Raw genomic sequence first — 17239 nt, forward strand, 5'->3', positions numbered from 1 at the left:
AAATGGGACTGAAGACAATTTTTTTTTTTGGGGGAAAAAACTAGAAAATACTGTACTATTTTCCTTTTATTTTTCATTGTCAAAAGAATTCCTTGGTAAACTATTCAAAACAATGCAATTTAACTAAAAATAAATCTTGAATAAAATAAATAAAGGAATAATACAAATGAAAATGAAGCCTATTAACTTAAATTCTGGTTCTATAATAAACAATGCAAAACTGCATAATAGCTCTTTTTCTTTTAAAAGTGCAACTGAAAATGTATTTTGTGCCTTAACAATTGGACTTAAAAAAAAAAAAAAAAAAACGTGATTGCACTGATTTACATCATATTTGTTTGAACCAGCAGAGGGCGCTGGTAACACAGTGGTCGGTTGGCATGCAGATATCTTGCAGTGAAGAAGAGAAGCTATGCTAGCAGACAGAGCTAATAGAAAAACGTGACTTTTACAGATATTCAAGTAATATTACAGATATTCTTTCGGTGCTTAAGGGGTAAGGAATCATTTATGAACATGTTTAAGAGTAGAAGGCGGCCAGAAAGAAAGTATTAGCAGACTCCGCCCGCCGCCTACACTTGTGGATAAAAAAAGTACTGTGATTCAATTTTCAGAAAATCGATATCAACCGTGATACCTATGAATCGATTTTTAACTGCCTTACGATTAATCGTTACATCCCTACTTTACTGAAATTCAAACTCTCAGTCAATCTTTCTGACTGGATGTCCTTGCCCTCCAAGTGGTAGCGGCAGTGCGCCACACGTCCAGTTTTGCCTCACAGATGCCTTGGCTCCACAACAGCGTGAACAACAATGATAGTAACTATGTGGGGTGATTGTGAATTATCTTCATCTGCGCTGAGCTTTAGCCAACTTTAATATCTTTAACCCTCACCTTACGGTCAGAAAAAGTGGCTACAACACACTCTGGGTCTCTACTATCTCCATTTCCTATCCACTTTTCCTTAACCCCAGGAAGTGTTTAAGTGACGGCCATGATAAGGAGCATTCCAATTCTCTAAAAGCTAAGGAAAGGAGGTTCAATACTTCCTTTATAACCTCCTTTAGCCTAGGAAACACAAATGCATCCTTAACCAAAGGAGACGAGATAATGCTGCCCCACAATTCCTTGCGGCAACAACATTTAAAGAGACCCGCTCATCCGAGCTTTCACGGAAACTCACAATGACTGAAAACAGATTACTCTGTCTTTCAAGAAAAATGGATCAGAGACATTTTTAGCCACATTATGTTTTATTCTTCATATTTCAATCACCTAGGAATGCTTTGTGTGGTTGTACATTTGTTTGCCTACAACGTTATGTAGGCCTATATCTTGCATAAATAAACAATTTCATAAAATTGTACTTATTTTAGATTAATTGTCATTTCTGAGTGCAAGGTGAGTGTGAGCAACCATTCTCAATGTGACGTTCTTTACTGTCACTTTTGTTCCTAATAGCCTGGTAGCCTCTTTATCACCTTGTGATATTTGAGATTACATCAGCAGTTAGAGGCATAGGGGAAAGTGTTCTAAATGTGCTTTTAGTAGTCCATTATTGGAAATTTGCAATTTTTTTTAACATGGCAGACATCACTAACCTTTGCCGCCGTCAGATTATTGCGTCACCTAGTGAAAGTGTCTGATTGTCAAAACAACATGATTGCTTTTCCTTTACTCCTTTAGGAAGTCTCCAAACACCTTTTCTTAATCCTGTGACATCATCGACAGAATTAAGGAAAAGTGGATAGTAAAGGAGACAGAAGGGACTATTCGGGCACAGCCTCTGTGTGAACTGTGGTCGAGCGGGGTAGACAGTGAATAAAGAGAGGGAGTGGTGGTCATTAGCAAGCCACCTGAATCAAGATCAATAACACATTATTTTAATTGGACATATTATGAAAAATCCAGTCCTCTGTTTGTGGTCTGTGTAAGTCTTACAACACAGAGAAAAGTGCTCCGTTTCAAATTGTCTCAGTTTGTGACGTCACAAGCCAAATCGCGGAAAAGAGGGGCGGGGGGAGAAAAACGGAGCGCTCTGAAAGAGCTGGTTTATACAGGGTCATAAACCTCCTCGTTTGCTTGATTCATGTTATGTTTTGACCAAACCCCAGTACAGATATGCCATTAGAACCAAAGGTGAAAAATTGGTATAATATGTCCCCTTTGATGATTGTTTCACAGCGGTTACGTTCAACAGCACGAAACAACTTCCCCACACACCTCCACCCAACCCTGCAGCTACACCTCAAACCTCTGAATCTAAAACGTGCTGTGCTGTTTAATTAAACCACAGCAGGCTGTCACACAGTGAAGCAGGTGAAAACTGGAGGTGACAATTAAACTTGTTATGTTACTAAGTGCAATAAAATCTACCAGGGTAAAAAGCCAAGAAGAGAGCTTATAGTTTGATCAACAAAAAAAGTCAGTTGAATTCAAATAATAATTCAAAGAAAGAATTCATTTTTCCTCAAACCCTGAATACGTAACGTTTACATTCAAGTTATCAGTGTTATGTGCCCAACCTGTACAATGAACATCCATGCCTGTAATGTATGTTAAAGTGCTTAACTCCACGGCTGGTGTTTACACACAGTTGCCGCTGCCAACCACATATTGTTTACTTGTTCTACAACTGTGTGACCAGTGCTACAAAATCCTTAGCTTCCCTAGTACCAGAGTTTTAAGGTTTTTAGTTGGAATGTTATTTGAGATGAGCTTTATTCTTGCAGGTTGTGAGTGATTTGTTCAAATATACAAAAAATAAACAACTTGTGAAGAACATGATTATGTATGCACTTTTCTACAGGCCTTGGACAATGTAATGTGGCACATTCTTAGTTTAAATTATTACACAAATAGTTAAAGTTATGCTTACAAGGGAGTTTTCACTACCATGAAAAACATCGTTTTGCAAACTCTATTAGTAAAACAAAATAGTCAAATTACTAAAAAAAAAAAGAGACAAAAAAAATACTCAAAAGAGACTTAAAATGAGAGTAATAAAACTAAAACAAAAGAAAACTAAAAGACTAAAATGCGACTGGTGAGTGACTGAGAGTAAAAAAAAATTTCAATGTTTTTGTCCAAATTAACACGGCTCTCCATTTTATTTTATTCAAAGTAAACAAATATGGAAACAGGAGCCTTTTTTCACAAAAAAGAAGAACTCTTGCTGTAAAAGTGAGGCCACAATTGTCCTGCTTTCCTCAGCATTTCATAGTTTCCAATGACCTTGTGTTTCCATATAGAGGATAAGCAGCAACGTGGAAATGGGAAAGTCAGAAAAGGTTCATGGGGGATACAGGGAGGGCTAAACCCTCAGTTATCGTAGCAAGATTCTGAGAATGAAATAAATGGCAAATATTATGAGTCAGTCTCACCCTGTGTCATCCTGCTGAAAGCCCTCAAGCTCGTCTCTTTGCTCAGCCAGCGATGACTCCAAATCCAGATAGGTTCCATTGTGGGAGAGCTGAAGTGCACAGTCATCAAGCTGCGGAAAAAAAAGGAGAAAAAAAAACTTAATATCTGAATATTTTTTCACACGGAACAAGTAAAAGGTACGATATAGGACTTTTCACTCAAATTGGGAGAAAAAAACGCTGCCTTTGAAGAGTCTTGAATTTACATTGAATAAGAACTTGTAAAAGGAATGACAGTTCTCTGGAATCTCTAGCCATGGTCAGAGAAAAGCACTTGTACTTGTGCTTGTATGCTAGGCTGCTCTGCTTTTGGCTTTAAAAACCGTTGAAAGAATAACTGGTTATAAATGCAGCATAAACATGAAACCAAAACCCCAGTAGAAGGAAAAAGTAGAGAAACACAGTTAGACTTCAGCACTAAATTACCATTTGTGAAGAAAAAGGACAAGTATTAGGTAAAAAAAAAAAAGAGAGATATTTGAGCACATTTAATTCTCCATATGTTTATGAAGGAATCCTTCATAGTCCCTTATCATAGATGTCATTTACACACGAATGCTAACGTGCAGAAATTAGTACAGTGTTTTTGTTATTGTTTTGTACTTGATGTAGGGCTGGGCGGTATACCGGTTCATACCAAATATTGGTATATATTTTCGTTATGATATGAATTTTTAATATACCGCCGTACCGGTGTATTTGATTACACAACTTTTGGAACGCTACGCTGCGCTGCGTTTCAGACCGGACCCTTTTCAACGTTGCACTTCTAAATAGGAATGTAAACAGTAGCGCTCTGGTGTTAGTTGTGGTGTAAATCATACGTGTAAATGGATAAGAAAGACACAATTGAAAGCTCTGAAGCTGCATATGAGCACGTGCCTGTGTGCGCATGCCTCTGCTACAGGAGAACAACACTAATGGAGGCACGATTAGCTTAGCATGTCGTCAGTAATACACAAAAAAAGAGAGCAAAGGATCGCAATTTGTAATTCCTATAACGCGGAAATAAGTCTTGGTGGAGCTGCAAACAAAACGCTACCTTATTCACCATAAGAAACCACCACACCACTGAGTATGAAGCATTTAAAGCTCAAAATTAAGCTAATGCTAAAGCTAAGCTAGCGCGGCAAAGTGCCATCGGGCTGCTGTTGCACACTTGTATTACTACTAGTGTGTAATTATTCTACAATATTTACTCATCATACCGTCATATACCGTGAAACCGTTAGAATTTTGAAAAGTACAGTTATATACATTTTTGGTCATACCGCCCAGCCTTAACTTGATGGCAACAATGTACAGTAAGTATTCCACATTTTCCCATTGGTGCAGCAGCTTGATGAATTGAGAAACTGGAAAGGGCTTAGTCAGAATTTACCCACAGCATGGTGTAACTGGAAACCCAGCAAAGTTTGAAACCAGGTGTTCAGTGATATATCTACCCATTGGCATTAGCAAGCAGGCATCACAGGGACAACTATTTCCTTTAAGTTCATAGCTTGCAATAGCTACTGTTTAATGAATAGGTGAAGGAAGTCAGGGTCCTGCAAAAGCACTTAGTGCCTGTGGTATTGCTGGATTTAAATATATTTACTGTGCTCGCCCCAAACACTAACGTCGTCACCCAACTTTGGCCAACATTTAATTTGGGTGATGGTAATTTCTGACCACGGAACAGAAGACTCGCCTCTGACTTCAATAAGTCTGTCTTCTTTAGTTGGAAACAGAGAGACGGCCTGTCGGATGGACTCACAGCATAAATATAACCTTGCTATATTTACTCTGCTCTGAGGCAGCATGCACACAGGAGTTCAGAAGTGGGTGTGACCGAATGGGCTGGGAGTTAACGGTAGGCGGGATTTCATTTGGTACTGCCAAGGCCAAAACATTAGGAGAAGGCAATAATGTCTTCAGGGGGTTATTGTAGCATATTTTTTAAATTTCACCAATAAAAAAATTATGTGAAACATCCTTCACACTAATCTCAGGAACGTTATTATCATAATTATAATTACAACTATTATGGCCAATTAATTGCATTGGCAATATTATTGCGACATGATAAAACAAGATTTCCTAAGCGCAAAGGTGTGATTTAAAAAATAATAATAATATAATATTTTTATTACTGTCCAACATAACCAAAGGGACCTTTAGGGGGAGCGCTAAGCGCAAGTTACTTAGTTCTGCTTTAAACAATACCAATAAAACAATACAAATTTGTTGTTTTAACTGCACACTAGGTAGTTATCCAAAAAACAAATGAAAAGTTTAGAGCATTGCTGTCCAAACTACTAAAATATATCAGTTTCTTTAGTCTTTCATCTTTCACATTTTTAGCTTTAGCATTAGCCTTAGCTTGATTGCTAGCTTCAAATGCTGCACACCCTGCAGGTGGTTTCTTGAATGGTGAATGAGGTTTTGTTACTCCCTTTGGTCTAGGAGTAAAGGAGGAGTAAGTTGGAATGGTGTAAAATCCAAACAATTTATTTAATAATTTAACAAATGGAGCAATTAAAACAAATAAACAAGTGGAAACAATCACAACTCTTTGGCAAAAAACCCAATTAAGAATAACACCTTGCAATTCAAACAAAAAGTTACAACTAAGGCTGCACAATTAATAGAATTTTAATCGTTATTAAGATTTTTATGTTTAAAATGCGGGCTATGCTGCATATATATATATATATATATATATATATATAATTTTCATTTTACTTTGCAACATACGTACAAGACAATGTTGAAGTCAACAGTGTAATATCCTGAAAAGACACCCAAAACGACATTTACAAATCCTTTGCTTTACTTTAAAGTTTTTCTTTTGCACTCTAAACTGTTCACATATTGTTTGTTGTAAAGTAGTTAAATAAAAAATACTGTTTTCCTTAACAGTACGAATAATCGTGATTAAAATTATGATCAAAATGATCGTAATTATCAATTTGGCCATAATCGTGCAGCTCTACAACTAAGAAAAAGACTATACAAAAGTGTTCAAACCAAAAACGCACTGCAAAGGCAAGTGGATCACAATCAAAAAGTTCTAATAATCAAAATACCCTATTTTGCACTTAACACACATGAATTCTTCAGACAGTCACCCCAAGCAAAGGTTGAATGAGGTCCTTTTCACTGCTAAGCTGATTGAGAGTGATTGTTTGGAGGTTGGTCAGGTTTCTGGTGCAATGAGGACAAACTATCGACATGCTTGGTTGACCGTGCTCCGGGTGACTGTTGTTGTTAACCCGTGTAGCAGACGCACACCTTGATTGGTGCATCCTTATTCACAATACCTACTAGGGATCTTGTTATCCATGATGGTTCTACTGACGCACAACAAGTGAAAGGACAGTACTTTAGGAGAGTGTTCTGTACTCTCTCTCCCAACTGTCAGCTTTTTAATCTGAGCTCTGTTGTTTTCCCACTTTTTTTTCATGCTTTTTCATGAAATTTGTTAAATCTCAGGCGAGGGGGGAGACAGTTGTTAGAGGGGGTTAATCATACAATGCCCCACTGACCCCATTTTTAAAATGCGGAACAAGACATCAACGGGTTTTGATAATAGGCGAGCATTATTCAGCATTTTCTGACAAGTCTCGAGTAAAAACTGCATATGCTACAATAAAGCTAATCTGAATTAGCTTCTGGGCTAGGCTTTAGTTGAAAGGTTTATTTCTACACATTATTCAGCTGTTCAAAAACAGCGATAGGTGATTCCTGCTGATTACAACTTTCCAAAAGATGATGTTGTCTTTCCACATGGTTAGCAATTCTCCCAAAGTCAGTATGTTTTACTTAAGTGAAGTAATAACAGATTACAAACCCCTGGATGTGCGTTACTACGAGTGCTGCCAAAAGACAACCACAAGCACTTTACGGGCTGGGACTGGTTGAGGATGGGACAGGGAAACACAGTGGTTCATAATCTTTACAGTCAGTTAAGAGAATTAAAAACGGAGAGGAGATGGTGTGGGAGTAATTACTTTCCAAATAAAACAACATCTATCCCAGCACGTCGGCAGTAATGGTACTATTAGCTAACATAGGCGAGCATTTAAGGAACTTTGAGTCACAAGCTCATTGGGAAAACAATTTGGCCTCTTTGAAAAGAAGAGAGAAGGGTGTGTTGTACACGGCTGATAAACTCCTTTATTGTGAGGCAATTTATAACAACAAATATTGAAAGTCTTAGAAACAGAACAAGAGTCTTCATGGTAAGTTGTTGTTCAGTGTTCAGCTCCGAGCAGAACATCTGATACATTAGCTTTCATTAAAGAGTAACTAAACCCGAAAACCACTTTTTCTTGCTGTTGATTAATCCTGGTCCAACTCTCAACATTTTAGTCAAAGTTTTACAATTTGTGATATTTAGCTGTAAAATGTCAGAGTGACTGCCCTCTATGGGTTGAAACTCAGCTGTTACAATTGATTTTTGCTATTGGCTGAGAACAACATCATGTGACGTTTTGGGACCAATCTTGCATTACAAACAGGCACTGTTAGCCCCGCCCCTTTTAAAAAACTTAGCACCTGGGGGCTCTACAATCTGTGGTGAGTAGGTTGGATTGAGAGAAGAGTGAATAGAGGTATCTTGAGTAATTAGTACCTAGTTAACATAGCATAGATTGTTCATTGGAGATTTTATAGTATAGACTGGGAGTGTCTTAACTTCTCCAAGAGCCCCGCCCATAATCAAGGCATTTTTTTAGTAGCAGGTCAGGAGAAAGCAGGGGTTTAGTTACTTTTTAAGGAAATTATTCTTATATTCTTATTTGCTTTGCTAATGCTAGTACTCACAATATTGAATACACTGCCTTTGCTTAGCATATCTATCTATCTTCGTCAGAATCCAAGAAATTGTTGCATCTAGCAGACGACATAACCCGAAACTATGTATGCAAGGAACCAACACTAACCCTGGCAACCCACTCTAAGCTTGTGTGTTTGTTTGCTTATGCATTGGTCAAATAAGAGGTAATGGAGAAGAAGGAGGAAGAGGTCAGAAAACCACAATGGCCAAAGTGAAGAGAACAAAGTGTCGTAAGCATCCAAGACCTCAGCCACAGGAATTCTGGGACAAGTGACCTATACTTTACAATGAAGCCCAGCCAGAAATCCACACATCTCCGCTGTTACATTATAATAACATACAAGAGGAGAAAATGGCAGGAAAAAATTCACTTTAACTGGGAAAAAAAAAAAACTTAACACTAAAATTTCCACTAAAAGCTGATATCCGGAGTTTCTGAGAAATCTTATGTTTATGTAACATACTTTTGAAATGCAATAAAAATGCCTAACTCGTCTTTTACTATGGTTTTCTGCTGGTGGTCATTCATATACGTCAATGTATATAAGTCCCGCCTTTGTCCTATAGACCCCTATACAAATAGAAAATTGCACCACGATTGCCCAGCCAATAGGCTTCGACTTCCTGTAGCATAGACTGTCAATCAAAGTGAATGCGGAACTGTGCACAGAAACAAGGCCGCGCTTCCCAACAGCAAACAGGTAAATATGATTTTGGCTCTTACCTCAGAAAGTTTATCGCCAAAAAAAATAACGATGACCCATAGGCCTATATCAATGTGACCCGATGCGACCTCGTTATGTTCCGTGATGTGCGTGCACAAAAGTAGAGGCGTGACTTCTGGTAGATTGGCAGAGGCAGGGGGAGGAAGTGGAGCTGTTTACGGAGGGACATCCAGACGTTCGCTTTTGAATTTCCTCTCTCTTTTCATCCTCCAGATATCAGCTTTAATTATGTTAATCCACTAAGGCTTGTCGACACAAGTTTCTTAATCTGGACAGCCAACTGGGAATTTTTTTTTTTTTTTTTACCACCACTCCATTTCATCCCTGTAATCTAAAGGCAATATCCAGTTGCTACAGCGAACAGTCGTCCTCCTAATGTGAACAAAATTGCTAACATGAAGGCGGGCAGTGCCATCTGTCAGTGCATACGGTGTAATCATAAGCTTTTCGGTGCTGTGGGCCATTTTTCATTTGTTATGTGGTTTTTAAAGACGTGCAGCAAAGAATCTGCTGGTTTGGGGAAAACCATTTCACAGTCCCAGGCAGATTTACCCTGAAGACTGCAACAAACAAACAATTCATTTAAAATTTCAAAATCATTCAATCAAGAATTCAAATTCAACTACCTTCATGCAAACAAGAGCATTCAGAGACCACAAAAATGTTTAAATTGCTATCCCGTCAATAGTGAACTAAAAATTTATGTGCACCCTCATTTCTTGAAAAATTGCGATAAAAAATGCAAACTGGATCCAATTTGGATGAAACTCAGTGGGGTGATTAAGGAACCAATCCGACATAACTCAGTGAAATTTCATCAAGATTGCTTAATTATGAACCGAGAAATGATTATTCTAAAATACTTCGCCAATGATGATTGGAAATTGTAATGGCATAAGAGATGTAGTTAGTACTTAGTAAAGTTAAATACTACTGATAACATTTTAGTATAGGGATGTAACGATTCACTCAACTCCCGATACGATTCGATTCACGATACTGGGTTCACGATACGATTCTCTCACGATTTTTTCATTTACAAAATGGGACTGTAGACAATTTTTTTTTTTTTGGGAAAAAAACTAGAAAATACTGTATTATTTTCCTTTTATTTTTCATTGTCAAAAGAATTCCTTGATAAACTATTCAAAACAATGCAATTTAACTAAAAATAAATCTTGAATTAAATAAATAAAGGAATAATACAAATGAAAATGAAGCCTATTAATTTAAATTCTGGTTCTATAATAAACTATGCAAAACTGCATAATAGTTCTTTTTCTTTTAAAAGTGCAACTGAAAATGTATTTTGTGCCTTAACAATTGGACTTTAAAAAAAAAAAAAAAAACCGTGATTACACTGATTTACGTCATATTTGTTTGGACCAGCAGAGGGCGCTGGTAACCCAGTGGTCGGTTGGCATGCAGATATCTTGCAGTGAAGAAGAGAAGCTATGCTAGCAGACAGAGCTAATAGAAAACCGTGACTTTTACAGATATTCAAGTAATATTACAGATTTTCTTTCGGTGCTAAAGGGGTAATGAATCATTTATTAACATATTTAAGAGTAGAAGGCGGCCAGAAAGAAAGTATTAGCAGACTCCGCCCGCCGCCAACACTTCCGCCCTCTGCTGGTTAAAAAAAGTACTGCGATTCAATTGTCAGAAAATCGATATCAACCGTGATACCTATGAATCGATTTTTAACTGCCTTACGATTAATCGTTACATCCCTATTTTAGTATGTAATTAACTTTATCTTTGAATGTTTATTTTCACACAAACATTGTGACAAATGTTTTTAAGTATTGCAGATCTGGTGTGAGGTCAGTGGTATGTTAGATAAGATATTTTTTTTTAAAACGCAAGGTGAATTTTCAATAAAATGTAATCAATATTAAACGATTGCAGGAATTGGGAGAAATAAAGTATTTCATGTTGAAACCTCAACATTTCCTACCTTTTTCATCCTTTTATTATTCTCAAATTATACTAACACATTTTACCTTTGGGGTCAATCCTAATTTTTGTCTCCAGAAAGTGATTTTCAGATAATTGCTAACCTAGTTTTCGTGTCAGGCACTTTGTTTATTTGTTGAATACATACATAACCTTTTGTTAATGAAACACAGCTAGAACAGCTTGGGGTCATATTGACCCCAGAGGAACACCAATGCATGCAATATGTGTTCAGCACATTGAAAAAAAATATCATCATAATAATTTTATGTAGTGCTGGGCGGTATACCGGTTCATACCGAATACCGGTTTATGTTTTCGTTATGATATGAATTTTTAATATACTGCCGTACCAGTGTATTTGTTTACACAACTTTCGGAACGCTACTAAACAGTAGCGCTCTGGTGTTAGTTGTAAATCATACGTGTAAATGGAAAGACCCAATTGAAAGCTCTGAAGCTGCATGTGAGCATGTGCCTGCGTGCGCATGCCTCTGCTACAGGAGAACAACACTCACGAATACGGAGGCACGGTTAGATTAGCATGTCAGCAGTAATACAAAAAAAAAAGAGAGCAAAGGATCGCAATTTATAAATCCTATAACCTGGAAATAAGTCCTGGTGAAGCTGCAAACAAAACACTACCTTATTCACCATAAGAAACCACCACACCACTGAGTATGCAGCATTTAAAGCTAGAAATCAAGCTAATGCAAAAGCTAAGCTAGCATGGCAAAGAGCCACTGGGCTGCTGTTGCAAACTTGCATTACTACTAGTTTGGAATCATTCTACAATATTCACTCATCATGACAGTAAAACAGACCATCATAAGTCAATCTACTGCAGTAATTCCTCTCTCAACCAGTAGAAAATGCTGTGAACACCTGATTATGCATGAAAAAAAAATACCGTCATATACCGGGAAACCGTTAGAATTTTGAAAAATACCGTGATACATATTTTTGGTCATACCGCCCAGCACTAATTTTATGCTTAATCAATTGTACCCACCAAATGAGGAAAAGTCATGAAATATGAAGGAATAAAAAGTAAATTATTATTTGGAACGATAAACATTGAAAGGGGTCATATATACCCCAAGGAAAATAGGAGGGTTATCTTAGCTTACCCTCTGATTGAAGTGAAACTGTGACAATGTAGTATTTAGAAAGTGCTTTTCTAACTGGTAGAATATACAGTACCTATGAAGTAGCTCACAGTTTCAGAAAGGTTGGTGACCCTTGGCATAAGGTCTATCTTTGATTAAAACATGGTCAACATCTGTTTATTACTTTTGATGTAATCAAGATTTAAAAAAAAAAAAAAAAATATATATATATATATATATACTGGTGAGACTATAACCTCCTTGGCGAATGTATAATAACAGTCCTGGGCTCACATGAAGCTAGTTTATTTGTGAGTCAGATTTTTCCAAAGGAAATGAAGCTTTAAATCCTAAAAAAACAAAAGAAAAACGCACACACAGACACAAAATCTTCTCATCCATCACTCATGTCATAGTCCAATCCTGTTCACTAAACCTGATCATGTGACTTAGCTTACCCTAGCATCACTGCTTGCAGATGAATGACAACTCAGGATATTATTTTTAGTTGCACTAATACTGTTGAAACCATCTGTCAGGTTGCAAAGCAGAGACCCAGAGTACAATCATCTGGTTTATTCTCTTTAAAGTTACTAGAAGGGGGGGAGGGATAATGCTGCATTTCAGAAACAAATTGTTAGTGGGTTTGTTTTGGTGCTGTCACTGAATGAGGAGGAACGAAGCTAAAAATATGTTTTCAAACTCCTGCTTAAGGGTGTGAGAAAAAAAAATCGATTCAGCGATATATCACAATATTTCACAGCACGATATTCATATCGATCCAAAAAATTCCCAAATCGATTTTTTTTAATCATGATTTTGAACAAAAAAAAGGCCCGGTCACTAGGTGTTAGTGAACAACATCAGACCTTGTTAAACTTCCTCAGTACTCAGTGTACTCAGTACACAGAACTTTTATAGATGTATGTGGTTACTTTAAAACAAATTAAAAAAAAATATTAAATTAAGAACTTAACAGAATCAGAAACTGTTCTAGAAGCAAAAGTTAAACTTGTATTAAAAACGTAATTTGACATTTTGATAAACATATCACTTGTTTTGAATGTTGGTACTTGAATTACCGTTAGTCACCATCAACCTGTTCTTGAATTGGCAAGTTAAAAAAAAAAAGAGAGAAATACATTGTATTTCGTACCATTTTGTACTTTTAAAGGCGAAATTTGTAATTAATGATATGATATATCGCAATGTATATCGTACTGATTAGTATCAGGATATATCCAAAAGTGAAAGTAATGTGATTACAAGTACTCATGTAACTGTAATTGAGTTGCTTTTATGAGTGCTTGTAATTTTTGGAGTAAATTTTTAAGTCAGTAACTTTACTTGTAACTTAAGTGCGTTTTAAAAGAAATAAAGTAATTAGTTACATCTCTACACCCAACCGTTACTGAGTAAATTATTGTTTTTTTTTGTCTTGAAATGATAAAGAACATTGTGAACCTACAGAAAAAAAATGAAATGACTAGTCAACATTCAAATGCATCACATCATAATCGACCAGCCAGAATAAACATAATGCACCGCACCAAAACACTACTGAATGCCGGTTATTTTCTCAGAGCATTTATGTTATTATCATTTTTTATAATATGTATTATTATTTATCTAATAATTATGATTTTTTTTGTAATTATTATGCATGTATTTATTTATTTTACAGAATTTCTATAGAATTTTTTTTTTATTTTGAATTGAATTCATTGGTGTAATTTTTATTTTTTAAAGAATTGTACATTTTGATACAGAACTTGTACTTCGGTATTCTAAGTAGGCAGTGGCTATCCGCACGTAGACGTATCAATATACCAACATCCTACCCGTACGTAACACCCCTCATTGGCCAGTATAGGTAACGTGATCACGTGACTAAGACGCTACGTACTTGTACTTCTCTTTGCTATTATTACATAGATTATTAAAGTACATTACGGACATGCTACGTATTTATGAATTGTTGAAATCATACGTAAATGGACTTGGACTTGATGCTAGTCGACCACTGGGAGCAACTTAGGGTTCAGTGTCTTGCCCAAGGACACTTCGACACATAGTCAGGTACTGGGATCGAACCCCCAACCTCTCGATCAGAAGACGACCCTCTACCACCTGAGCCACGTAGCGCCCCTCATTGGTCAGTACTTCTGTTTGCTATTAATGCGTAGATTCTTGAACTACGTTACGGACTAACTCACCCTAACCTTCTGAAGTGGATTTGAATTTCTTGCTACCGTGAATTCATACGTGTAGCGCTTCTTCAACCATTACGGAATGGTCACATGACTTCTGGTAACTTCATCGACCACTTAGCACCAGGGATTGTTCGTACTTCTAAGTATGGCTACCCACTTTGTTTTAAGTTCTACTTGTACTCGAGTACCATTTCAATCCTGTACTAGTACTTCTACTTGAGTAAAATATATCAGTACTCATTAGACCTGTGGTCAATATCGTCACATGCAAATTGTGTATCGTATCGTCAGATTCATGGCAATGCCCACCCCTACTCCTGCTTGTCTCCAGGGTTTCCTTTCCTTTACTCTTGAATGTTTCAGACTAAAGACACCAGTCTGACCCTGGTCCTACCTTGTGTGGAGCTTGGAGCAGCCGGTGGACTCCTGCTAACTGGTTAATGAGAGGGATGTCCTCCCTGAAGGTGAACAGCGGGGCTCGGCTCGGCTCTGGGAAGTTGGTGCTGTTGAACGGATCGGTGTCATCTAAGAACTGAACCCGGCACACAAACGTGGCCATGGTGCATCCATGCAAGTGGCTTCAGTGAGGGTAGTAACCGTAACGACAACAAAACCCGCCGGGCGTCTCCAAGCTCGTGGAGGTCCTGCTTCCCTCTGTATGTGTGTGTGTGTATGTGTGTTTTAGGGAGGGCAGGTGGCTTCAGCTCAGCTGGGACAGCCGCTCCACTCTGTGTCTGAGTCCCACTAAATCCCTCCTCCCCCTCTCCCTCCTCCTTTCAGATCACTGTCTCCAGCTTAGCTTAGCGATGGCTTTTTATATCAAATGAACGGCGCTTATCCTCTGATAAATATACATTGACAAAGAACACATAGACTTTATTTAATGACTCATGTTGCTACTGTTGTGACAATAGACAAACAGATCCACACGAAAACAAACCAAATATGTATCGATTTTTTTTTTTTTTTTTAATAATTACATGTTTTTCAATCACATTTTCAAAGTGAGAAGATATGTATAACAATTTTAAGTGCATTTGTCATCATAAATATTTTTAATTCACTTTACAAATGTAAGTTTGCCGAGACTGGCCTCGATTGATGCGTAAGATTGATCAATGGCGACACCATGCGGTCAGAGGGTGTAAATGCAGATACTAACGCAGAGTAAAGAGGACGATGGTACTGATAAAAGCCCATTACTGCGGTGGCTGAGAAGCGCAAAACACATTTACAAATGTCGAAAAGAAATGTACAAATCACTGCAATAATTTTACAAAAAGTCTAAACAAATTAATAAATATGGAAACACTTTTACACTTGTAATGCGCCACTGTAAATCTGTTTCATTATTTGTAAAAGTGTTTTACTAAAAAATGTAAATTTGTTGTGGTATTTGTACATGTGTTTTGCACTTCTCAGCCACAGCCAGTAAAAGAAAGCAAACAACTAGGAAAAGTAAAATAATAATAATACATTTTAAATAAAAGTTATAATTATGAAATGAAATACTATCTGATAATTACTTAGATTTTTTTTTTTTGTGATTAATATTTTGCTTTTCCTAGTTTTACTGGTGGTTTCCAAAGGTACTTATTTAAAACACACAAAAATAATTCTTTTTCTTCTTCTTCTTCTTCTTCTTCTTCTTCTTCTTCTTCTTCTTCTTCTTCTTCTTCTTCTTCTTCTTCTTCTTCTTCTTCTTCTTCTTCTTCTTCTTCTTATTCTTATTATTATTATTATTATTATCATCAAACAACTTTGTTTCAAACACATTGCACTTTTGTATTTAGAATTAAATAGTGACACTTTTGATATGATAAGTTTAATGGAGGTAAATGTCTGTTTTACTTATAATATAGGCACTAACAAGCCTTTATTTTTCCATTTATACCAGTTTCATTTTTGTTTATGTATTTAAAACTACGTAGGTGCATATGCATACTAGAGTTTGTTTCGCTCTTTAGTCAAACAATGTTTCAAATATTGTTCAGCGATTTTACCTTAAAAACATTTTTTATTTACTTTACAATAAAAGTTTGCCAATATTTGCCTCGATTGATGCGTAAGATTGATCAATGGCGACATCTTGCGGTCACAGAGTATGAATTGCAGAGACTAACGCAAAGTAAAGAGGACGAGGGTACTTATGTAACCCTCTTATTATCCTCAAATATTACGAACACATTTTAGCATTGGATTCAATCTAACCCCAGCCTCCAGAAAATGATTGTCAGAAAATTGTTGACCAATTTTTGTGGTAGTAGCTGGTCACATACACACACAGATACACACATTCCTGCCCCATGGTGTGGGAAAGTTCTCATGAGAATATATATTCACAAAATAGCATTTATTTAACATCTATTTTAGATTTCATTTAGTTTCACATAGCCAAATCATGTTGCATTCACTTGTTCATTCATTATATAATAAATACTTTTATCACTTCATGTGTATATAAATTAATAATCACACAAATTAATGTTAATTCTTTTTTTATATATGCAATAGTCTTGTATAGATGTGGGAATCTTCATTTTAGCTGATTTATATTTTAATACTGTGTACAATCAAATCGTTGGTAGTGGAAAACAATGTCAAAAAATGTCAATTCAATACTGCATGGACCAAAGTATTCAGACAATAGTTTCAAATACACCTCATTTGACTGTTCCCTCAAAGTTGGAAGCATAACATTGTCCAAAGTGCCTTGATATGCTGAAGCATTAAGAGTAAACTTTACTGGAGATAAGGGTCTCTGCCCAAATCATTTCCCATTATAACCACTAGAGGTCAGAAAGATAACATTTCAGCTACCACATCATAACATACATTTGACCCTTTTTTACACACAAAAACAAAAGAAAAACCTATGGGGTATAGTGGAGTATATATTGCCATCTTCACTTTGATTAAACGTTTAGTTGACATGAATCTGGTAGCATTAAACAGACTGATACATAATAAAGTCTTCAACAGTCACTTA

General features: G+C 36.5%; 1 protein-coding gene across 3 annotated transcripts in view; it reads right to left on the reverse strand.

The window, feature by feature from the left end:
• fhod3a (formin homology 2 domain containing 3a) overlaps positions 1 to 15018 on the reverse strand; it is a 113477-nt gene extending 98459 nt beyond the window's left edge. For all 3 annotated transcript variants that reach the window (XM_028461955.1, XM_028461954.1, XM_028461953.1), the window contains exons 1-2: positions 14645 to 15018; positions 3387 to 3496 (exon numbers count right to left, since the gene is read on the reverse strand). In XM_028461955.1, the coding sequence (XP_028317756.1) occupies positions 3387 to 3496; positions 14645 to 14809 (275 nt within the window). In that variant the 5' untranslated portion in view covers positions 14810 to 15018. The remainder of the gene's footprint in view (positions 1 to 3386; positions 3497 to 14644) is intronic.
• Positions 15019 to 17239: the final 2221 nt, after the last annotated feature.

Source organism: Gouania willdenowi, chromosome 11, assembly GCF_900634775.1.
Source record: "Gouania willdenowi chromosome 11, fGouWil2.1, whole genome shotgun sequence".
In the NCBI taxonomy this organism is placed as follows: domain Eukaryota; kingdom Metazoa; phylum Chordata; class Actinopteri; order Blenniiformes; family Gobiesocidae; genus Gouania; species Gouania willdenowi.